The sequence below is a fragment of the Tachypleus tridentatus genome, chromosome 1, assembly GCF_004210375.1.
Source record: "Tachypleus tridentatus isolate NWPU-2018 chromosome 1, ASM421037v1, whole genome shotgun sequence".
Classification (NCBI taxonomy): domain Eukaryota; kingdom Metazoa; phylum Arthropoda; class Merostomata; order Xiphosura; family Limulidae; genus Tachypleus; species Tachypleus tridentatus.
In genome coordinates, this window is record NC_134825.1 from 100,814,373 (window position 1) to 100,841,047 (window position 26,675).

At 30.7% G+C, this 26,675-nt stretch overlaps 1 protein-coding gene across 9 annotated transcripts in view; it reads right to left on the bottom strand.

Annotated features, from left to right (window-relative positions):
* ash1 (histone-lysine N-methyltransferase ash1) overlaps positions 1–26,675 on the bottom strand; it is a 128,945-nt gene that overhangs the window by 32,447 nt on the left and 69,823 nt on the right. For 8 of the 9 annotated variants that reach the window (XM_076514912.1, XM_076514884.1, XM_076514894.1 and 5 more), the window contains 11 exons: positions 20,376–20,484; positions 18,804–18,958; positions 17,508–17,706; positions 15,919–16,027; positions 14,666–14,833; positions 13,935–14,003; positions 10,727–10,934; positions 10,256–10,310; positions 7,376–7,473; positions 1,502–1,689; positions 699–846 (listed from right to left, as the gene is read on the bottom strand). In XM_076514912.1, coding sequence (XP_076371027.1) covers positions 699–846; positions 1,502–1,689; positions 7,376–7,473; positions 10,256–10,310; positions 10,727–10,934; positions 13,935–14,003; positions 14,666–14,833; positions 15,919–16,027; positions 17,508–17,706; positions 18,804–18,958; positions 20,376–20,484 — 1,506 coding nt within the window. The remainder of the gene's footprint in view (positions 1–698; positions 847–1,501; positions 1,690–7,375; positions 7,474–10,255; positions 10,311–10,726; positions 10,935–13,934; positions 14,004–14,665; positions 14,834–15,918; positions 16,028–17,507; positions 17,707–18,803; positions 18,959–20,375; positions 20,485–26,675) is intronic. The other variant, XM_076514922.1, reaches the window with a different exon arrangement.

Genomic DNA, 26,675 nt, shown 5'->3' on the forward strand with positions numbered 1-26,675 from the left:
TATAACAAGCTTAGAAAATCATTCAAAACTGGATTATTTGTACCTGCCTATAAATGTACATTCCAAAATAAAATTTATGTCTAGACTACAATTACAGAAGCCAATCTGTTATCCCTTTGGATATTCAGATTGTAACTGTCTATATCACAAGATTTTTGGAATACTAAATAATGTCTAAGGTTCCATGCACTTAAAACAGGTATATAATGGATGACAGAAATTTATTTTTACTGGTTTTGACACTACTAACTAATAAAACTTGAGTTACAAACAAACATAAATGTACTGACAATATTTTCTACTAGTTGAGAAGTAAACAAGAACTGAAACAAAAATTCTCAACAAAAAGGAAAATAGAAATTAAGTCAAACATTTATGATTTTCTGTCATATGTTTCAGCCAAAAATGACCATGCCTGAGATTTTATTTTGTTAATAAAGAGGTTCACACTGTCTTGTGGTAAGAAAAAAATTACTGTTAAATGAAAATTATTATAATTATAAAAAATCAGACATTATTCATTGGTGAATGGCAACCACACAGTGATCAAATGTATCAGCAAATATTTTGAAACATCATGTGAAAGTAAGACCAACCTCTATTATGATATTACACCTTAAATGACACTTTAATATGCTTTTTTGTACTAAAGATAATATAAAATGTAACAATCTATGTTATTTTTATAAAATCCTTACCTTCTGTAGGAGTCTTCAAAAATGAGGAAGGAAGTGTTTCACCCAAGATATCTTCTATGGAAGTAATGGCATTAGCTTTGGCACATTCATAAGCTTTCTGAAGTTTTATTACAATTTGGCCCATCTCAGAAGTCTTTCCATAATAAACCTTAACAAAAATATAATGTATGTCATCCTGTTTGACTTTCTCTTCTACCAGTGAGAATACAAATCAAGTTTCTGACACAAAAATGTAAAATTATTGATTTAATGTTTTTTTTACCTAACAAATATTTGGTAAGTATAAAACCATATTGCTTATTATGATGATAGATGAGTGCATAATTACATTTTAATGAATTTTGATCATAAGTAATTTAAAATATAAAGACTAAAATAACAAGTAAACTATTAACAAATACACTACTCTTAAAGCATATTGACCAATCCCAACATTATTATGTACACTATTGAAACTAAGTATGTAACTTTCATTCATCTTAGTCCTAAATCATTACTGTGTCATTAATATTAACCAAAGACCTCAAACATAATTCTAAAATATGAATTAGTTTTTTAAAATAATAAAAGTAATACATATGTGACAATTATTGATTACTTTAACAAATTAAATATCTTGAAGAAACAGTAACACTGAGAGAAGAACCATGCTGTAACAAGGTAGTTACTACTGCTTAAGTTCGTCAAAAAATGCTGAAAAATGTTTTGAATAGTTAAAGAAAAACACAGAAAAAAAATTTCATGCCACTATTAAAAAAATAGCTTGAAAATATCTTGCAAAAACAATTGAACTATTATAATACCTCTCCATTACAAAACAACTGTTTGAAATCCATATCGAAATCCTCCACTGTTTTGTACTGACCAGTTGTAATTTTTTTCTCAATTGTATTTAAATCGATGGGATCCAATATTTTGTCATAATAATCAATCTTTCGTCTTTTAGGAGGAACTGAACGAAAAGGATTTGAGAGCAGTTTTCCATCATCATCTAAACAAACCAGTAATAAAATTTACTAAATGTACTAACTACGGTTTTAATAAATATCATCAAAATTTGTAACTAGTAATAGTTTAGATAAGGTAACATAACAAAACATTATACATACATTCTCTTCTATGTTGTACATTATATCATATAGAATAAAATTAAAAAACATATTCTGTGATTATTTATTTATAAGGCCAGGGTTAAAAATAGTTCTGTTTGCTTTAAACCTAAACTGATTTAAAATGTAGGCAAATATGTTTTATTTCAAATTGTTTCTCAAAAAAGGAAATAACGCTAGTTTCATGATCACCTAAAACATAATGCATTATCCCATGAATACCATTACTATCAACGTTTATTCTACAAAGAGAAATGCAGCAATTCCAAATTTCTTCAAAACAATGCTCGCTTGAATGACTGTTGCTGACAGTTTTGTAGCTTGTTCTTCCATTTCATCTCATGTACTAAGTAAATCTAAAAATACTTCTCTTCACCTAGACAAGTTTCAAATTGGAATTTATTTTTCATCCCAATCCTCAATCTGCAAAAACATTTTTCGGATACAAATACAATGAACAGAGTTGTATTTACATCTTGTTGATGAATGCTTGTAAATAGTAATTTCTCACCTGCTAGGTTGTGTATTTACAAGTCTAGCAATAAAGGGTCCTGTAGATAAGATAAGTAAATGCACTGAAATTAAAGAACAAATTGAACAATTGCCAAGTTTTGTTATATTTTCTATTTTAAAGAAGGTTGACATACAGCTTACAACAGCTTCTGTACACTCTTTACAGCTAAACTCACAAATACATAGTCTAGATCTATTTGACTTTACCTCTCACTTATCCTTACTTGATCTAAATTTTGGACATGCATATATAAATAGCAAACAAGGCCCAGGGCTTTCCATACACTATGAGAAAAACTTAGTAGGTTCTAAAATATGATGCAATAATAAAACAATTGCCAATTTACAAAAGTTGAACTACATAACATATAATTCTCACAGTTCCATAAACAAACCTGTGATAAACTGTTGCTTCTAAAAATAACTAGATTTAACACTCATGCTATACTTACATTAACAGTATTCTAATCACAATACAGTAATTAAAATATTCAAGAAATTGGTAAAAATAAAATTTTTCAGCTCCTAATATCAGAAAAAAAATCTCAGTCAGCTCCAATTTCAGAAGGTCAGTCAAGTTACAGCAAACAAATATTTTTAAGCCTAGCCTAAACAGACTATGGTTGCAAGATAGCATTTCTAAAGCCTATGAGAAAAAGACTCAGGTTGCAGTAACTCAACCCACTCTAAAAGTTTTGCCTTTTTCTTTCAAAAGTGTCTAAAGAATATGACTATATATGTTTAAGCAATGGGAAATGTATTCACTTCTGTTAGTCTTGCAAGTTTCATTGTGACTCCTCCAAAGAACATAACTTTGAAACTTGAAATTATGTCATGCAAAATGTCAATACCATAATGAATTTTTAAAAATTTTAAATCAAAAACTGTAGTGAAAAATTAAGAAAAATATTAGAATATACATTATAAACAAAAAATTTACTCAGATGTGGGTCATGTTTGCTTTACAAAGTTAAGTATAACAAAATTATTATAATTCATAAAAAAATTAACAATTCTTCGTAAATGTATATTGAACATACATATTTTAAGTACATGATATATATTACATTCCAAGCTATATTTTTAAAGTCAGAAGCTTCTAATTTAAACTACTACTACACACACACACACACACACAATAAATAAATCAAATACGTCAACATTACTTAATAGTTTCCTCAGTATATTGAACATATTTTTAACATTAAATAGTGACCTTTGTAATTTTTGAATATTATTAAACTTTTGGTGGTTAATATATATTTAACATTTTTTTAAATATCTTTGTTTCTACTTTTGGAATTGGCAACTTTTAAAACTCTTAAGATTTAACAAAAATATATGTAACTGACAAAAAAAAATCAACTTACAAAAAATGTATATAATGTTTTATAAATATTTAGCTTGTATGATAGTTTTATTTCAAACTCTATTTTAAGATGGTTTTTATCCTGTTGTTATCATGCTTATTTTTAATAATAAGCCTTGATGCCCAGCAAGATTCATAATGAAATGTGTTGTTCTCCAGTACATGTCTATATTTCACAATTGTTATACTAACACACAGAATGTTTTTTTCTTTTTATAATAAGCCTGTCCCAGTTTATTGACAGGTTCTATACCAGTATCCTATTTAGAATAATTGCTTCTCAGAGTATAGATTTCAAACAACAACACCCAGCTAGTTACATACCACTAGCAGTGTAGTATCATTTGGCAATGTTGGGTAGCACATCTTTCATTTGATGTTGCTACTAAGTTACAAGATTCCTCATTCAGATAAATAGCTTTACAACCAGGGTTGAAGTTCAATGCACATGCTAAAACCTTGTACAGTCTCTCTTTCAATACAGCATTATGAATTTGATATGAGTTGTAAACTTTTCACCTCACCTTAGAGATTGCCGATTTCAACACCTCATGTTAAAGTTTGGGAAATACCAAATAACAGTTTACTTTGTAGAAGAGCTCAAACTGCAATACTTTTACACCACAAACATTCAAAAGACACACAAATATACTGTGTTGTGAAAATAGTACAATACCCAGATATATTACTTCAAAAGTTTTGAAAATTTAGTTAATTTTATTTTGTGGATAATATTACTGCATTAAAGTATATAATCATATATAGAGATAAAAAGAATATAAAGAACAGTAGTGTTCTCTCACTACAACTTCAAAAAGTTTTTAAAAGTTCAACAATGTCAATATAATACTCTGAAACAGAAAAGGGAACATGTTAGATTTTTTGTATTACTAATTTTGTTTAGTTAATTTGAAAATTATTATTTTATAGATTTTTAACTTTGGTGATTTTTATTATAAACGCATAACTGACATATACGATGCATGGTAATTCTTTATAAAGTATTAAATTATATTAATAAGTGGATTTGGTGTGATGCATATAGGTCAACTGCAATTATTATTTTCTCAGTGTATTTCAATTGACAGTCTATTCACATAACTATGTAAGAGAAACAAGGACTTCAGCCTATAACTCAGAAATCTTATAAAAACTTAATTCTTGATCTGATAATGGTATGCTACAGTGCAATGTAATAATGTTTAATTTAAAAAAAATCCTGTTGCTCTACCATACTCTAATGTCTATATTATTTCCTGGTGGTGTTACCATAAAAATACGTGCAATGAAAAACAAAAGTGGAATCAGCATTTTCCCAATTCAAAATAACAAAATGTCATCTCACTTCACATTACAATACTGTAGTGTTGAAAAAATTACTTTTATACTCATGATACTCTAAACAAGTAAAGTGGTGCAATTCAAAATAATTTACAAATATCCCCCATCTTGTATACATAATAAAATAACACATAATGAGAAGTCAGCAACAACAGGCACACAAAAGCTAACATTTTTAGTAATTACTTCAAAACTGTATTTACCATGTCAGAGACACAAACATTGAACCGAACACACTACAGTCAGCAAACACTCACATCTTTGCATAGCTTATAACATTTCATTAAAATCTGGATACAAATGTGTCACTCCATAAATCCACATGCAAATGGCAAAAATAAGCAATATTTACCAGTTGTTTGGTGTCCAAATAAAAAAAACTTTGGGTAACTAGAATGCTGTTCAATGACTGGTTACAAAATTATTTTGTGCATGAAGTTAAAGAAACCATGATGAAAAACAACTTCTAGGTTCTTCTAGTTTTCCATAATGCTCCAGACCATGACTTTGACACGCTACAGTTCAGCCATCTTAATGTGGAAATATTTTTACCTTTCAATACCATATCCATCCTGTAACTGATAGTCCAAGGAGTAATAAAGATATTCAAGTCTTACTATCCAAGAAATGTCTACTGACATGCAACCCAAGCTACAAACTCTGGTGTTTATGGAAACTTATAACATTAATGACTATATCAATATCACTAAAATATCGCGGGATGGAGTTGAAGAATCTACTTTAAGTTGGAAACCATTTCAAGGGCTTTCTGACAGTTGAAGAGAAAGTTGCTAACATCTTAAGACTTGCTAAGGAAATTCGAGGTAAAGCATTTGATAATATGAGGGATAAGGTGGTTGAGCTTCTGGGATCCTGTTACCAAGAGCCAACAAATGAAGAACTTGAAGTGACGATAGCCTATAGCAACAGTGAAAGTGATCAAGATACTGTATTTACTAAATCCATCCTCACAGCAAAGGCTGTGTTTGTTTTCCTATGCAAATCAGATGAGCTTGCAGAAATGGTTCGCATAAAGGAGAAAAGCATTGAATTTAAGAGGATTTAATTATATTCCAGCACTCTGCAGAGAAATCTTGAAAGTTTTATAGAGGATAGCCAAACAGCTGAAAATTACTGACTTTATGAGGTCCAAGTCAACCAATGCAAAGTTTTCAGACCACATCAAATCAATTTCTATATCTGCTTCATTACAGTTTGAGGACAAATTTTCTGATGATCCATCAGCATTAAAACTATTCTCTCAGCCTTTAAATCTGTTACAATGATCACCAGAAGTCTACCTCTTGTCAATGAAAGGTCTTTGTTTTCATCATATGTAGGTGAATGTTACATTAAAATGTAGTATTGTATTATTTAACATATTTTCATTTACAGGTGCAGAATACCACATGTGAATGCTATTACATTTATGAATTTACAATTTTAGTTCATACACAATACTTTATAGGCAGGACTTTTCATTTATATGCAGAAAAAAAATCATATACAAAAATTTATCAAAAACTTAATGTGGGTGTGCTCCCATAACCCCACTTGATCTTATAAGGTATTGAGTTCCTCTGATACAGCTTGCTCAAGAAACATAGCCCCATGTTTGAGGAGGATCCACTGTATGTGTTTATATACATGTCCAAAATAATAAATACAAGGTAATATCATCTGTCAAGTGACACCACAAACGAAAATTCATAAAAAGAATTTCATGCTTTGGGTATTCAGGGTTCAGACAATTTGTAAAATAATTATGGTATGTGCAACCACCATTTCTTTATCACAGAATGCAATTTTTAATAAAAGTGCTTTTTTCACAATAAGAATACAACTTTCACAAAAATTATATCTTTATTGACATAATTTTTAAATATAATACCAAAAAGTGGAATTATTCAAAAATATTATTTCCCCAATAAAAGGTACCTATTTGGTTGATTAATGAATTTGACAATTAATTCATGAGCAACTTTCACTAGTCATCCAGGTTTACATGTTTTTCATTAAACATTTTTGCCAAATGCCTAAATAGTTTACTTATTTACACACTTACATTAATAATGTTTGTTCTTGTATGGTCTCAACTGCATTCTGAGGTAAGAACTATTAACAAAGGAAGGTCTTGTTTATTTTTCAATTTATTACAAGTATGCAACTTTCTACTAGTTTTATGTGTGGGAAAATTGTATATGGTTTAAGCATTTATTACTTTTCTTCATTTAACAATTAACTAAAATTACCTTTGCTATTCATTAGTCTCTGATGAGCCATTATTGCATGAGACAGACAATAACTGATTTTTTTGTCAAATATATGTATAAGCAACAACTTACTTCGACAAGACACTACAGTAGTGAATATTTCTTTAAAAATCTGAGCTAATTTGGCAGTTTTAGTAAGTTCAGTGTTTCCTTCTGCTTTTGCCAACCTCCTATTGGAAAAAGAAAAAAAATTGCAATAAATTATTTTACAATAATATCTATTTTCAAGATCACACTTTTAATTGAAAACTGTATAAAACTACTCAATAGTTAATAAAGTGAATATCTCATGAATAATGAAAATATTACTGAAATAATTACAATTCCATGAACAATAAGGAGTTGAATATAAAAACAAGAAGTTGTGTGCAGATGACTAAGTTTTATAACACTGTAAATGGAGAAATAAGAGGAATATCATGACAATGAACTAGGTATGAGAACAATAACTTGTGTGCAGATAACAGTTTTCCTTTTAAACTGTACTTGGCATCTTTTTTTAGTGAGGAACTGAAAATGACAACAATACCCAAAACTGAATAAGAGCCCTCCTACATTAAATGGCACTGCTTGTTTTGTTACCATGGATGTCAGTGTGGAAGAAAAGCATAGGGATTAGAGAAGAGCCATGCAGCAAAAAAAATGAAACTGCTTTTAATAGTACTGTAAAGCCCTGATCAGAATGTCACATACAAAGAAAACATGCTTAAAAATCCTCCATTACTTAAATGTTTAAGAAACAGTTACTTGCAAGTTACTCAATAGAGTATATGCACTTTAATTATAAAACTGCTTGATGATACATACGATATTAAACACAGTTCATCATGTTAGGTTGCACATATGCTTGAAGTGCTCATCTTAAGACACTCCATTTTCTAAGCAATTTTTTTACATGCTTATATAGTAATTTATTGAAAAAATTCAAGCAAAATTGAAAGATAGCTAATTGATATTAAAAGCTATTTTTAAGTATAAGTGACCAAATACACTGGCAGAAGTATACAAAGAAATAATTTGAGAATTTCTATTAAAAGAAAATGCAATGTCACAGTCAGTGCCAACGAACTATTAAAACTATCACATCTTTCTGGCAAAAGCATAATAGTTTACTTTTGGTATTGCACTGTAACAAAATATTATTTTCTTAATCTACATTTTCCATATTTACATTATTTTTATAGCATAACCTGGAGCTAATAGAACATACTTCTGACACGCATACTTTGAAAATAAGTATTATATGTCTAATATTCCTAAGCTGAAAAACCTTCTCTACAAACAAAAACAAACTTTTGCCACAGAACTACAGGATAAAAAATGAACTATTAAATACTAACATATGTTTTACTTACTCCTTAAAGTATTAGTAGATACCCTAGTTTCTCTCATGTATAATTGTACTTAGAATAAACAAATAAAATACTGTCTAATCTAATTAAGCACTTGATATGAAAAAATGAAATGTATTAATTTATAAATGTGGAGTTATAGAAGTAAACTCTGTTACTTTATCAAAACTAGAGTCCAAGAGTTTCTTTTATTTCTAGCTTTAATGTGAACATTAATTTTTAGGCATGATTTTGTAACTTTTAAATTTTTATTTTTCTGAAAATAAAAATCTTTGAAGTATCGAATTCTTCAAAATGAAGTTTTGAATGAAACTTGGTGTTAGCAGATACTTATTGCTAGGAAGCAAAGGTGAGCAAGTTGAATAATCACTATAGTCATTACAAATTTTCATCAAATAAACAAAAGGTCTAGCCATATTTGAGTCTCTTATCTTGGTTTACTTTCCATTTTCATTCTTGATAGGTAATAAATGTTTGGAAATCATCCACAGTAGATTAGTATGTAATCTTTAGCATTTGGCCTACCATAATTTTGAACCAGGAAATATATTTAATTACTTATAAGTGCATATTACTTTGATTAGTGCAATGTAAAACAATTAAAACTTTGATTAAACAGATTAATCTTACAAAAGTAATCAGTTACTCTAAATGTTTCCAATTATTCCAACAACCATAGTAATAAAAACACTACCATAACAATTTCTCATTATTTTTGATTAATTTAAAAGTTCTTTAGTTCACTAAATTGGTATCATAAAAATAGCCAACTAACCAAATCTAGTGTTTCTGATTATTCCAGCTATCCATCTCATGTGAGAATAACTGACTTATGCATCTGATAATTGATTATCAAGTTTCACTAATTAACCAATCTTACCACCAGTTAATAATACAAGTCAACTTAAAAACCTCATAATTTAATACATATTCAACCTCTGACCATGTTAATTAAACACCAGATTTAGAAAGGTATCAATTATTTCCAAAAATTCAGTGTCAAAAGGAGCCAGATTCTCTAAAATACCTTACTAAAAATATTAACAGTAGTGAATTAAAAACCAATACATAAAAGTAGCAGAAAAATGGTTTCAATGATGTTTAATAAACAATTACTATTTTCTTGGTAAAAGCAGTTAAGATACTCTAAAATTGTTTTCATCCTTCAAAAGAGAAAAAAAATTTCACAAAAAAAGCTTTTAGCTACTTAAGTGGTATGGTGAATTCAATTCATTTAAATCTGAACAGCTAGCAAGTAGTGTAAAGGCCAAGAGTAAAATTAGAACTCATATATACAACTTTAATTGTTAAAGAATATGCAATTGTTTCTTTTATCTTATTACTTAACTTTGTTCTTGAAAATAACTATGTTATCTATAGATGCAAGTTTACTTCTGAGATCAATATGAATGGTTGTGTTCAAAACATACTGGTAAGGTTGAGTATTTTTATAAATGATATTGTGTTCAATAGTATGATTACTGGTATAAAAACCTACAGAAAATAAGACAAAAGTTATATCATTAGCATATTCAGATTTGTACTTGTCTAGTACAATTTCATTACAAATTTTTCCTCTCTTATAAAGTTTTTAACTCACCTTGTTTTAACCGATCTTGAAGTTTTTAGTGCAGTAAATTGGGTCAAAAAATCATCTAAAATATAAAACATGCTTTGCATATATAAAAATATTCATAAATAAATACATAAATTCATAAATAAATAGTTTATTTTCAGTTAATTCAAATGATTTGATACTTAAAAACAACTTTTATATCACGTCTTAGAATATATAACTACAAAAGTTTTCTGTGAATTAACAACTGCACACAATCTTCAGTACAGAATATGGTTCAACCATTTTATACTAGAAAATGTTTCTTGAGGATTATTTCAGCAACCACCATTACTTCATGTTTTTTAGGTAAAATATTACCACTGCTTTTCAGTTAACACTTCTTCCTTATTTTTAATGTGAAAAAATATAATCAATTAATATTAACAAAATAAACACAAACTAGTAGATAGTGATGAAATCAAATTCCTCTATTTTTTTTTAACAAAAGCATACCTTGTTTACTGAAGAAAATATCTTTAATACAGTCAAAATCCTGCTTGTCAAAGTCTTGTCTTGTCCTGTCCCTCATTCTTTTAACTTTGTCATAGTTTCTTAATAGAAAACAGCGATGCTTTTGAACAAAACATCTCTGTTGATGAGAAATAGGTTTCACTGGTAACAGTTGGCTTTGTTTACTCTGTGGTAATCCTTCTCTAGTGGTCTAACAGATAATAAGATACAGAATGTGTTGTTAGACACCATTAATGTAATAAACAGAATATTATAAAAAGAATAACTCAATACAGCCTCAAATACAAGTGTCTGATTACTAAATAAAATTCAGCACTACAGATCATTTTGCATAAAAGTATTTAATTTTATTGTGTTTTTTATTTCATACAATATTGATATAGTAACCAAATCCAACTGAATATTGAATGTCTTGATTGTGTTATATACAACAGAGGTATCACCATACAAAATTAAAAATGGGTAGAATTTTTATATGTCAGTTGCTATACACAGGACACACCACGTATAGAGCTGTATTAGTATCTATGTATCCTAAAGATGGCTAGTACGGGTATTAAAACCTGAATTAATATGAAGTATAAAATAATGTTTCAACCTTCTTAGATCATCTTCAGGTCAACAAAGCATCTGGAAAAGACCATTTCTGGGCATGTCTTGGGGAGAATGTGTGAACTGATACAATATTGTAGAGAGTGTTGCAGTTAGATGTCAGGTTATTAATTAACGTACACATAAAGGTGTTCCTTTATGTACATTTAACTTTGGTTTAAGTTCTTGGACAAGTAGGACTTCTCTGATTTTTGCATGTTTTTTTACTTGGTATGTTTGTGTTTTTATCATTATGTTGTGTTGACTTGCAGTGTTCAAAAATGTGTGAAGGTGTTTTTTTGTATTCTTTGAACCTGGTTTCTATTTTACTGCTTGTTTCTCCAATGTAAAGGTCCTGACAGTTGTTGCATTGCATTTTATGAATAATGTCCGAGTTGAACTTGTCGGTGCATAACTTACATTGTAAGGATTTTAGTTTTGTATTTGGTTTTTGAATGAATGTGGTGTTTACTGGAATGTTTTATATTTTTTTCAAATTTTTTTTTCCTCCTGATGTTGGGTTTATATGGTATGCATCAGTGTAAGGTTTTGTAATTTGTTATGTTTTTGGATTCATTATTGTTTATTTGTTGTTGGTGTGTGTATATCAAGGTGTGTGCATATAATTTTTTCAACAGTTTTTGGAGGAAATTTATTGATGTTGATAAAGTGTTGTTTTATTTGGTTGATTTCATCATTAATTTTATCAGATGAGCATAGTTTTGTGGCTGTGTTTATTTGATTTATTAATATGTTGAGTTGTTGTTTTGTTTCATGTGCTGTGTCCCACAGAATGTATAGTCCAATATGGATGATTCTACTGTGGATTTCTGTTTTTAATTGTGTATTGGTTCTTGTGATCTTGCGAATTGTTATTTGTTTAGTTTTTCTTGTTTTGGGGTATATGGAGTTAATGTGGTTGAAAAAACTAAGTGAGTGTAGATGTGAATCCAGTAACTCTATCATCAAACATATCTGTAGCAGTACAACAATGGGTGTAAGGCTAAAATGACAGCTTGAGATTCAATTGGTGTCATGTAAATGTTGGATGGAATTGGTGACACAGGATTGTCCATACTTAAGCCACTTATTTTTATACAGTTTTGGTCACTGAACATGAAGTTAGTTTTTGTGGTAGTGAATTCTAGAAGATTTACTAATTGGTTGCTAGGGATGTGTATTAATGGGTTGGGGTTTTGGATATAAAGTTCTATGGCTATCTTACAGACTTTGGTAGTTGGGAGATTAGATCAAAACTAACCATTAAGGATTTATGATTTAGTTGAACAAAAGTAGATTTAAATTTAAAACTCTGAAAAAGGAGCCAGCTGATGTTACATATTTAGAAAATTCCAATGCTATGCATTTATCAAGGTTGTAGTTGAATTATCCACAGGTCGACATTATGGGTCGTAGTGGCTAATACCCATACTAGCTATCACTGGAATACATTTTTACTTCAAGTGGGTTTCTTGTTATCATGAATTACTTCATCACGTATATTAGTATTTGTTCTTTACACAATGAATTACAAAATTTGTGAATCTGATGAACAATGCAGTGTGGATTCTATAGCTACAGTGGAGCGACATTAAGCCGCTGGACCAGTAAACTGTGAAATCGCTTAAGCCGCTGTAGCAAGTCTTGTGAGCGAGGATTATCGCGGCTCACCGCTAATTTAAGACGTGTAAAAACGCGGCTTACGAATTTAATCCTAACTTTATAACTTCAAGGGGATATTTAAAAAGGATTTGCTTTAATTTGGGAAATAAATAAAATATATTACAATAGAAATTGACCGTTAATGTACCTTATCCGCTCTCTATGCCAGCTTTATGGAGGCTGCCATTGTTACCGAATCACACCTCTCCATACATTAAAGTTAATCCGGGTAAATCCGTGAAAAAAGTGATCAATAATTAATGTATTATTTTTAATTCGATAATCCGATATAATGATCACGCAATGGCCCGGATGAGGCTCCTTGGCGGAGCTGTTGGCGACTTCGGCTTTTCAGTCACAAAGGTTGAAGCCGCGGACCACTTAAGCCGCAGTTAAGCAGGTTGACCCCCCAAATACCGCAGCTTAACGGCGCTCCACTGTACTTTATCAGTCTTTAACAAAAGACAGTGTGCAACAGTACCTAAAGTTTACATAAGTTAATAACCATTAATAATGCACATGAAATGCTCATCACGACTGACAAATTTTAATATCAAAATTTGTGTTAAAAGTGTATTAGAAACAACAAATATATGTGATGATCTGTGAAATCAAACAAGTTTCACGATTTACATGATTAGTATCTATAACTAACTGAGTTCAGAACTGTACAAAAGAACTTCTACTTAAACCCATGAACAAATATTAGATACTTTTGATTAATAATTTTATAAGTTCCTGCTGCAAAAAAATGTGTGGGCATGTTACTTAAGAGAAACATTCAGGGCAATTTGATTTTAAATAATTTTTCTGGCCTTACACGCTTTATTTTTCTTCCATTTTTTATATTTCTCAATTAATTTTCAACTACTCTTAAATGCAGTAAAAATAATTTGTGTAATATAAGGTAAATAGAAGTTTCCTTCCTAATTTTTACCTTTAGACTTGTATGGAAATTATTCAATAACATGAATGCCACTTTTATGATGCATAATCTTATTACATGCTGTATAGGAAAAAAAAACAAGAACAAATTAATATTTACTAAAACATTTAAACTAAGCTACTCAAACAGCAGAACATCATCTGGTATTTATACCAGTGAATGTAATGTGGTTTCTAACAAAGAAGTTAGGAAATTATATAAACATTCAAATAATGGAAAACTTTCTATCACTCTTGTTTCAAACAATTTTTCTGCAGTAAAAACAATGGTATTGCAAATTCATTGCTTACAGAAGGAACAGTGTAAATGATTACATGCAAACATTTGTGATGAAGCACTGAACTTTATTTTAATATTGTTAAAAGTTCTTTAAAAAAGAAAAGAGCTCTCTAGAAACAAAAATCATAAAATAACAAATATTGAATACAAACAAAAGATGTGTATACTGAATTTTATCACTAATGCTTCAAACAATCATGACAAAACCTTTCAGCAAGCCAAAAGCCAATTAAAGTTTCTTTTTACTCAAAAGTTGTATAGTTCACAATTAATCATAGTTAAGTCTCATTTTTGCAAGAGATTTTTTCCAGGTTATCTGGAATAATTAAATAACAGAGCTCTGATCAAGCTTCCCTTTTTTTGTATAGCATGATATAGTTCTACTGTTTCAAATCCCCTAATTAATAACAAAATACTTTGAATGAGAAGAAAAATAAACTTACTTCTTTTTTGGCTTTAATTTTTTGCTTTTCTTTTCTTTTCCTTTTTTCACGTGAAGTGCTGTTAACTTTGTTTTTTTCTTTTTCTTCTTTTGTTTGAGTCTGATTCAAACGTTGAGATCTTCCACCTATGAAGCCTCTGCATTTCAAACTCCCACACTTACATATTTGCTTAATTAGGAAAGAAAACAATGTAAGTCTGCAATATACAAACCTCATAATTATATCACAGTGATACTGAGAAATTTCACTGATACACATTATTCCCTGAATTCTACTAGTAAAAAAACCCCAAAAAAAACAACAACTTTTCTTAGCACTTAACACGTCTTGTCATTCTACTTGTTTTTGTTTGTCAAATAGTATGAAACATTTAGTGGTATTTGTCAAATAATATTTCTACTAAAATTTTACAAAAAAAATGAACATACCCAAGTGTATTTATATTCTTTCATTTAAATTGTACCAACAAATTATAAGATAATTATGAATCAAAATTTTTTCTTTTAAATTCATGCAACATTCTATATGTCTTCAGTAAATACACCAAAATGATTCTACTTATATTCAAATAAAGGCACATGAAAGAACAAAAATTTACTAATAATATTAAACATACGAATAATGTGTTCCCTTCATTCCACGTAAATTTAATTTACTTGACACTCTGGTATTGGTATAAAAACTAATATTTTTACCTTAAAATGCTACATTACATGTATGAAATTGTAAGTAAATATACACTTTAACAACACAGGTACTTAGTTTTAACAGAGGCATCAAATTAAACAGCAGCTTTTAATTGATACATGATGACGACTTGAATGCAAAATTCTATAAAACACATGACTGCTACATGAAAAAACTAAATTACATTAGTACTTTACTGTGTATTACTTCAATGTTTGGGGAGGGGATTGAAAGACCACGTGAAAAGAGGAGAAGTGGAAATTTGGAATGTCCCATTACTTTGCAACAGGAAGATTTTGTCAATTGTTTGAATTTTGTACATCACTACAGATTGAAAGTGGTAAATATGTAAAAACAAATATTTATTACATAACTAATACACCGGTCAACCATGGAACATTTCGTCATTTGATAGTCCTTTTCTTTTTTAATCTAACCAAAAACATCACCTAATAAGAAATAACTTGACCATAAACTATAAATACTACATAAAACATTTATTTCAAAAATTGAAAAAAAAAACATTTTCTACCAATGAATAATTTCAATTTTGTTCATCTTTTTACCTGAGTTTCAAGATTAAAGTTGTGAAAGTTATAATCATAGCAGATCTCTGTGTTGCTTGTAATGTCTTTTAGTGAAAACAGTCCTATCCTATATACTCCATTAACAGACCTACAAATAAATAAGATAAAAGGTGTGTGTACGTGTGCACACACACACATATATATATATATATATATATATATATATTTATATCAAGAACTTTCACTCACTTCTAATTCATACACATCCTTAACCAACATCAGTAAAAACATATCACCTAGACAAACTTGTTTCTTAAAAAATCTGCATTTTAGAAAGAAACACGTGATCATCCTTCCCACTTATGTCCCTAATGTACAGTTAACATAAGCTTCAGTCTATTACAGTTTTAGAAGAAAATAATGTCACAAAAAGAATAAAGAAAACTCTGCAACAAAAGATAGAATTACAATTTTAAAGGTTTGTATCATCTACTGTTTAACACTGATTTATGGTTCAGAGTGAAATCAGTTCCAGTACTGTTAAAACAGCACTTCTGTATTACTAATCAGCTTTAATTTCATTTAATGAAAAAACTGATTAACTTAACATGTTATCTTCTAAGAATGATCACGTTTAGACTTCCTGTAAAATCAATAGACTGGTATGATATATCTACTCCTATCATAAATGACTTCAAGTTAAATCAAAGTCTCAAGTCTCAGAAAATTTACAGTTTACTTTCAAAATTTTATAATTCAAAAACTACATGTTTTAAAAGTGTTTGAGGAAAAAAACACCCACATATAAATGTACTGATTATGTTCAGTTGTGTGGTTTGTTAAAAGACTCCACAATGATGAATTTGGTATTTAAGAGCATGTGAATGATTAAAAAACAAAATGATAATAAGATACTAACTTAATAATCAATATATGTATATATACTTTTATTTTTGTAAAATTAGATTTCTAGTTTAATGTTAAAGATTAAAAGTTTGTCCTCGTATACTCAAAAACTTAAGTATTATTATTGTACAATAACAAACTTATAGCACTGCATACACTTCATATATATATAACACCTAATAATTATTATACTAACTGACTGCTTGCTTGGAAACTTTTGATGATGTTTATAATGTGTGTATTGCATGCATAGAGATGTGATAAAACGTAACTAAAAACTTTGGTTTTCATATTTTAGTGTCATCTAATACTTATTTTAAGTTTTTTTCACATTCCATAAGTTTCTTAAAAAATGTTGTTTAAATGTAAAAAGTTAATGACACAATAGAAACCAACAGATCTAAACTGGGTGATGAAAGATTAAAGGTGCTCTAAAATACTGTTCATATGTACAATATAATACTTCAAAGCTATGGTTGAAATGTTCAAGACAAAAGACAGATCTCAATTGCTATTTTTACTCATTTATAATTTTAAATATTGAAATTGTCTAAGAGAAATGTGTAGTTTATGTTTATATAAAAAAATTTAGATCTGTTGGCTTCTAAAGTGCCATTAACTTTTTACATTTAAACATCTTTAAGAAACTTATGGAATGTATACACTAATTTGTTTTAATATTATAATAGCTTTAGAAATTATAAGTTTCATAAAATGCAAACCATTTTTGCATCTCACAGTTGGGTTCACAAGAATGGTTGACAAATCTTCCTTCTCCACCCATTCGATAGCCATCAATGACCATCCCACTATCCAAATTGAGGCAGTAATGATGTTGATCGTTGCAATAGCGTTCTGCCATTCGGTGACGAAATTCCTTTTCACTCACCACTTCACCAACATATTCCAGTATAAAACTACCTGTGATATGGAAATACAAGCTCTGGTTAGATGATAATTAGTGTTTGGAGTTAACAAAATAAATATGTATAAATGTGTGCACAACATTAAATCGTCTATTTTATGAAAAAAACAAGTGTGATATTTTACCTCTAGCTAGAATTTCACAATCTAAATATTTTAGGGATTAAAATATCTCTAATATTCTCATTTCCATAATAGCTAATTATAGTTTAAAATACATTCTAGTTCTATTTTCTTAATATAATACATTGTTCAAAAAATTAAAGAATAACTGGAGTTTCCTATATGCAGGCTATGATGCAACAGAACTACTGTATTTGTGCTTTGTAATTGTTAGTCTATAAAAAGCTCATAATCCTTTTAGTGTATTATGAAATATCATACTGCTTTATGTGAAAAATAATTTCTGTTAAATGATTACTATTGCTTAAGCAGCATATACAAAGTTGGAAAAAATAGTTTTAAGTTTAAGGATTCAGTAATTAAAAGACTTTATTTAACAGATCAATTACAAAAACACATACAGAGGGGAACAGTAACAACATATGTACCTAATCATCATATTTTCCTTGATCATCACCATGCTCCCTACAACTACTGAGTTCTAATAATTGTGATGAAATTGAATTGAAGTGTGGTTATTTGCAAGAGCAAAAGTGGAATTATGGTGCCTAAAAGTAACACCTTATTGAAAGTTTACATTGCAGAATTTCACTGTGAAAGACTAACAAGTTTAAATAATGTCCAAAGAGAAAGAGAACAGGACACAACAATGATCTTGGTGTATTACACATCTTCCTGCAGAGCAGCAGTCCACAACAGGTCCATTACCTTCAATATCATTGGTAAGAAATGGTTATAGGACCTTTGCACTGATCTTTCCCACAGTTTGTGAAAACTTGTATGTATATTTTATTCATCTTCCATGTGAGATGGGTATAAGTAAATGAACTAAAGAAATATTTTAGAATAAAAATCAGACCTGTTTTGCCCTTAGTACCAATTAAGTTCCCCCTAATTAAAATACCTGGAGACTTTAAACTGTAACCACAAACACATGAAAAAACCATTGGAAGTAGTAAAGATACTCTCACCTGCTTTGATAGGTTCAGTGGTTCGTATTCCCCAACCCCTGTCAGGAGTCATAAACCTTTCTAATCCTGGACTCCACTCATGTTTTTGAATTTTTTGATTAGAACACTGTTCCTTGCATGGACAAAGTTGAGAAGTACATTCAACGTACATCATCCTTTAAGTTGAAAAATACATTTTATGAAAAATGCATAAGAAACAAATTATTTCACTAGAATTATCTACTGGCTACATTCATGTTTGAAACAACAGATATAAATCAGAGAGAGAGAGGGAAATTTAGTGAAAATAACATGCATTTATAAATAAGTTTGTTCTAATAATCTGACTTTTGATGAGAATAAAAATGTACTCTAAGACATAATATGATTACAGCAAACAATTAACATTTCATAAGTCTATTTATAAAACTTACAGCATTATAACTATTACTCAATTTTATGACCAAAGAAAAAAATTCTTGAATTTCATAATATGGGCAATTAATTTATAAAGAACTTAAAAACATTTTGCCACTTCATTAATCAAGATAAAGCTTTACACACTCAGTTATTCCAAAAAACTATTCTATTCTTATAGGAAAAGATAAAATGGTGGGTGAAACAAGAAGGTATTTACATTTCAATTCACGTTAAATGGAGCACTTTTGATGCACCTGAGCACATCACCTTTTGAAAATCAAAGTCTGTTTACTGTTTAGTATAAAACTGCAAAATTGTATACCAGTACTGTTCTCACAGCAGGGATCAAATCCTGAAATTTAGTGTTATAAGATCTCAAAATTAACATTAAGTCACCAGGAGATAACATCAAAGACAGTGGAATTTTGTTTCACACACTAATGAAGCCGTAGGTCTGGAAAACTCAGAAATTAAAGAAATATTCTATTTAAATAATAAAAAAAGAACATAGGCTGGAAAATGTAGAAAGTTAAAGAAACATTTCCTGTTTACATGAAATATCCAAGGCTCACAAGAAATGAAGAAAATAGAAATTAAACTATGGTTACCTCTGTCATGAAACACATAGAGCTGTTTAATTCATATTTCACGTTCATTCAGTTTGGTACCAACTTACACCACAAATTAAAGGTTTCCACTCTCCTTAATCTTCTGTACAATCAGATCTCTTGTTCTGCTACAAAACATAGCTACAGTTTGACCAGACTGACCTCATAAAGGTCTAATATTTGATTAGGCTCCACATTAGAACAATAAATGTGTATTAAAATATATATAAAAGTAACAAATGAAGAAAAATGACTGATCCCACAGTACTCTGGTTTCAAGCCCTTTGCAACTGCCACAGTCTGTTAGTCCTTTTTATTTCCCTTTAGCAGTATTATCTCATAAACAAATGTGAAAAATAGTCAACCAAAGATTGGAAAATACAGCTGAAGAAAAGAGAGTTCTAGTCCTTCTTTAATAATATTAAATAGATATCTTGTTATAGAAGTGGCAAAAGTTTTGACAGTGAATAATTTATGTGTAAAAATATTATGTATATGGGATTTTATTTAGCAAAATTTTGAAACTTTTTGATGCTGCATACAGAAGGAAAAAAAATCAACCAACCTGTTCAAACAATCAGGACCACATCCTTTTTCAATAAAATGTTTTGGTCTTATACAATTACAGCTGGTAGCTTCATACCTAGACACAGGCTTTACATCAACACATACATCTGTAATAAACAAAAATGATCAAACATCATAAAATATACACATAAATCATAAACAGGTTTTGATAATTTTTGTTCAAATATCTAAAACATGCAGAACATTCTAATATTATATTTAAAAATATCAGTCACACAAGTGTGCAATAATTACCAAGAGAAAATACAGTTTAATATCACATACTCTCATTTGTTTTAAAAAAACAAACAAATGTTCATCTCCATTGCAAAAGTATGTGTTCATGTGTGTTTTTCTTAGAGTAAAGCCACATCAGGCTTGTCCACCAAGCAAAATCAAACCTCTCATTTTAGCATTGTAAATCTGAACATTAGCCACTGTCCCAGCAGGGGACTTGCAACAGTAAACTGTACACCTTATTTCTTGTGACCTGTGTTTTGTGTTTTAACCCCTTCATGAGCTAAGAATTAAAGGCCATGTAATCACATTCGTTGACTTGCATTCAAAATTTCATTGAACTACTATTTTAAGAATTTATGCCAAGAAGTTTGGTATCAAACTGTAGATTATAATTCAAATTTTCATATTATACATTGTTTAACTTTTTAATTTAAAAGTAAATATTAAAGTAATGCACCTAAATAAAGAATTTTGTGAGTCATGTGGTGTGTTGAATGCAGAACTGTTTAAAATCAGATGCTAGCAATTTCAAAATACTAAGTCTATAGTTTGGTATGAATAACAAACTGAAATTACCAATATTGACAAGGTAGAATATAAAGTAAGAACCTGATATATTTTGTTTTTGTTATGATGAGATATGGCTCATGTACTGAATCAAACACAAGGGCCTACATTCACTTTCTTCCATTTTAGAATAGGTCCCTTGTACAAAATGTACTTCAATATATGATGTGTGAATAACCATTCAACAGGGTAGAGTGCCTCCTTGCAGTTTGCTCAACCATTTTAATCTGTTAAAAGGCTACCACATTCTTTCAAACCAATATTTCAAAGAGATAATTTGTGCTTTTAGGCTAGTCAAAGTTTTGTACTTTTTTCAAATCTAAATACATTTTAGCTACTAAGCTTAATAAATTATAGTGGAGTTCTATGGTATCAGTATAGTCATTTACAATTTTTTAGTTATTTAACTGTATGTATAAAAACCTAAAAAAATTTGTTTGATATTCTCCATGTGCAAAGTTTTAAAAGGCTTAGAGATAACTGTTTGCTTTACTTCTATATTTATTGTTCTGTATTTTAAGAAAAATAAGTTTAATAATTAGATTAGTCTGCTTGAATATTTTATTTTTAGACATAAATTGAGCTTAGTTACTAAGTTCGATAAATTATAGTGGAATTCTATGGTATTGGTATAGTAATTTATGATCTTTTGGTTATTGAATTGTATATAAACAATTTTTTTATCATATCTTCCACCTGTAAAATTGTAAAAGGGCTTAGCAATCTACATCAAGCAGTAACCAAGTTCAAAGGTTCCAGCAAGAAGAAATAATTGTTTGCTTTACTTCTTTATTTACTGTTCAACATTTTAATAAAAGTAAGGTTAATAACTTACTTCTAAATAGTAATAGTGTATATACATATATATAATAATTGAAGTGTGACTGTATCTAACAAAATACTAGTCTACTAAAACTCAGCCAAGATATGCTAAGTTTGTAGAGACTAAAGGCCTGTTTTATATTATTGAATATTGTAACATGAGTGCATGTTTGCCACATCAGTGCAAGTCGCCCAATAACACTATGTAATACAAGTTTTGTTTCTGAATAGTAAGTGTTATTTCTTTATTCAAACTTTGCTTTTGTGACCTGGATAGTGAAATTTAGAAATTAGTCTATTTTCTATGTAAAAACTGCCAAATTTGCACATTTTCATTTACATAAGGTCTGAATAAAATAACATATGAATCAAGATTTACATGTATTTATAAAGTTATATGAAAACGAACAAAATTTTTTAGAAATGAGAAGTTTTTCAATAATTGTGACCGTAATGTAAATCACTTCATGTATCAGCCACCAAATACAGTCTCCCATCATGTTTTCGTTATATGCTCTTTGGTAGCAGTGTTCAAAGTCCAGTATATCATGGTGGAAGTGCTCGCGTTGCTCCTCTGAGTATGCTCCCATGTTCTCCTTGAATTTATGAAGATGAGAATCAAGGAAATGGACTTTCACGGACATCCTGCAGCTCATTTTGCTGTAGTTCTTCACCACAGCCTCAACCAGTTACACATAATTTTCAGCCTTGTGATTGCCAAAGAAGTGCCCGAATCACTGTGATAAAGCTCCTCCAAGCTTTTCTTTTCCTTCTTACTGAGATTCTTGGGGAATTCTGTGCACTTTAAGATCTTCTTTATTTGTGGTCTAACAAAGACACCAGCTTTGACCTTTGCCTCAGACAGCTTAGGGCAATGGATGATGGAAGGCCCAGATACATGATAACAGATGCATTCTTACCAGCCCAACGTTTGGAAGGGTCCACCATGCAGAAGTACAAACTGTTTGAGTAGTCAGTGGATTCACACCAAATTTTTGGAATAGCAAAATTCATGGCTCTCTTTTCCCCTCTGTACCATTCTGCAGGAGAGCAAAATAAAATTGTTGTTATGAAGAATAAATTTATTTCATCCACAACTAAAGTGTATGAGGTTCATGCAAAATATTTTTTCTATACTATTGGAAGTCAAAATAAAATATATTTAAATTTTATTTTTTACTATTCAAGCAAGCAAAAATTTGCCATCTTACCTTTTAAAGATTTTCTGCAGTGCTCACAGGTAAAATGAGGTGCCCAGGATTTGTTTTGATCCCCGACAGGTATGCCAAAACATGTCTTGTAGGCTTCACACATTTTTGACAGATGCTGTCACAGAGTACTTTTTCACTCTTGTCTTCATAAATTGGCCACATACATAGCAGTATGCATCTGGAGAATGCTTGCAGCTTCTTGATGCCATAAAATAAGATACATATATTTGTTCGCTTAGGCAGCTAGAACTAAACTGAAGTGGTGAGAGGTGAGCCCTGGTATATAATATTACTATGGAAATTCTCAAAAAATTATGAAAGGTGCTTGAAAATTCTTGTAAGTTCAAGAAAATTCTCGATCAGCTACTCAGCATTGAATCTCCCTGGAAAATTGGTAAGTTTGCAAATTTCATTACCCACGTCACAAAAGCAAAGTTTCAAGAGAAAAATAGGTCTTTTCCATTTACGTTAGGCATAAGCAATTGGGAAATAACACTTTCTGGCTGTGTTTTATCTTGAAAAAAAATAGGAAACCATTATATTTGCAAATGGCTGTGAAAATTACTATGGAGATATCCTTAGCTTCCAATCGATTATTCACGGCATATATGTAAGTATGTTTACATAAGTGACCATTTTAAAGAATGGAAAGAGCAACTATGTTTGACTCACTAAACAGTTTGCATTGGTTGGTTGATTTAGTGTTTTATGGTACAAAGCAGCTAGGCTATCTGTGCCAAACATCTGGTAAAAAATAAAAGGTAAATTTAGCAAAATTCATAAAAGGAAATTAAGGTAAAACAAAACAAAGTTAAAAAACAACAACACATAAATAACATAAAACCAATGTTTATATCTCCTCTACAACATTAAGAGAAAAACTACAGTAGTTCAAGTTGCAAAGGATTTTCTGTAGCGTAACTGTAATTATCATAATTTGCCAGCAAGACTAACAGGTAAGTACAAAAACCATCGTCAGTCACCTAAAGTTGGCCTTTCTTGTCCTGGTTCCAAATTATTTGATGTTATGGCCATTTTCAAAAAAGGAAAGTAATAAAAAGGTTTTAAAAGACGTGTAGCAAAATTATAATAATATCACGCCAAGATGACTAATGGATAGTTCAAACAGCAGCATTAACCACCTGAAGTTGGCCTTTCCAGTCCTAGTTTCAAGTTATTTAATTTTATGGCCAGTTTCTAATTTCAAATTGAACTAGATGAGCTTTAATTTTAAAAATGGAGCCACATTTAAAAAGGTGTAATGTATAAATTAAAAAACTTAAATGGCATTAAATAGATTAATGGACCTTAAAAAACTAAAAACATTACCAAGGTGGACAGTGTCACCATCACCAATAACGCTGTCTAACGTTATGGACAAACCTTGGAAGAGAACATATTTAAAATGGTGCCGTTGCGAGAGTTGTAATAATAGAAAGAAAGTAAAATGTGGTTTATTGTAATCTGAGTGTTGCACAAACTACACACTGGTGCATCAGTTCCAGATAAAAAAAAATTATAGTAAAAAACTGTGACCAATGCCTAGTTTAGTAAGAACAACTTACTCTTTCCAATCCTTACGGAAGCACAACAGCCGAAGTCCAATATAGGGTTTTATTTGGCACAGAGCTGAGCCTTGAATACAGGACCATAGTCCATGTACGGGACAGGCACAACGGTGATAGTACCAGAGCAGATAGCCTTAGCTGTGGTGTCGACGAGCTCTTTCCTGCAAATACCAACGTAGCCCCGGTATCCAGAAAAACTGGATAGAAGTAGATGTTAAACATAACTGGGCCAGTCAGTTTTGAATATCTGCGAGAACAGGGTGTGAACTAACGTAAAATGATTCCAGGGCCAGTAGAGAACTAAGCAAGTCGGTATAAATAGTGCAGGGCAAGAGAAATGGCAAACAGTTTACCAATAAACACAGAAGCTGCCAGATCAGGTTAAAAACAACCAGAAGAATAGCAAGAGAAGCAGGAGATAGATGACGCAGCATGTCATAGTGTACATCATCAGGTCCAACCGACATACTGCCAGACCGATGAAGGACCAGTTTGAGTTCCACCAGTGTAAAGGAATGACTATAGTCATAGAGACAAACAGCTTGCAAGGAAAGAGGTGACTGCTCTGCCCAAGTCATGATGGCTAAGAAGGTGAAAGAAGAAGCAAAAATGCTAGATACCTGGCAAAAGCTTTCACCTAGAGTATCAGCGATGCTCTGGGTATAAGCTACATCCTGGCCATCAGAGAGCAAGATAGAGAGGAGGACAGAATTATATTGCCCGCTGACCTATCAAATCTTGTCCCATATGACTTTGGAACTGGTGGTAGAAGATACGCCAGTTGTGAATATAATCCAAGATTCCTTGTGGCATTGACGTCTTACCCACCAAGCATGGGCACAGGCCCACTGGAAACAGATGCGGTTCAAGAGTGTGGGATATCTACGAAAAGTTTCCCAGGCCAGTCTTTATCCTTCCATGTCATTTGGCAGGTAGGATTGCACCATGGATGAGGATATAGTGGAAAATGTGTCTAGGTTTTAAGAATACATTGAGCAGCTGCTTGTATAATACAGTCAGTTACTGCTTACTGCTGCCACACAGTCATCTATTGATAGCTTACAGACAATGACAGGATTAATTTCTGCAAGAGCAGTGAAAGAGGGCCCTGATCCAGTTTTTACTGGAGCACACAGTTTTCTCTCAAAATTACAGAAAAATGATCACTGCCTCGTGGATTATTGTCAACCCTCCATGCAAAATGGGAGAATAGTGAAGGGGAGCAAATTGAGAGATTAATAGCAGTAAAAGACTGGCTAGGTGCAAGAAAACAAGTAGAAGAACCATTATTGAAAAGAGAAAGGTTGTGATCAGAGAGCATATGCTCTATGGAGCGACCCCTCTTATCAATATCAGCACTTCCCCAGAGTAGATGATGTCCATTGAAGTCCCCCAGGATTAAAAAGGGAGATGGCAACTATTCAATGAAAGCATCAAGATCTAATTGATCATAGGTTTCTTCAGGCAACAGGTAGAGAGAACAGTGATGGTATGACAACCAAAGGAAACACGGATGACTATGGCCTCCAAGAGTGTATCGAATGGCAAAGACAGGGTGGGCATATGCTGATCGACCAATAGTGCCACCCCTCCATGCACTCGTCCAACACACAGCCTGTCATTTCTGTACAAAGAATACTGCCGAAATGTGACTGTATCAGCAGATTTCAGAAACGTTTCCTGTAAGGAAAGACATACAGGATGGTAGGAAGCAATCAGTGTTTTGACGTCATCCAGATTAGAATGTAAACCTTGACAGTTCCATTGTATCAAGATGGCCATTTTTATTTATGTGTAGGCGAATTGGGTGGAGAACCCTTCTGTTTATGTCCATGTCTTTTTCCTTACAGTCCTATTGACATCCATGGATCCTGCCCTGGGTCGATTGGG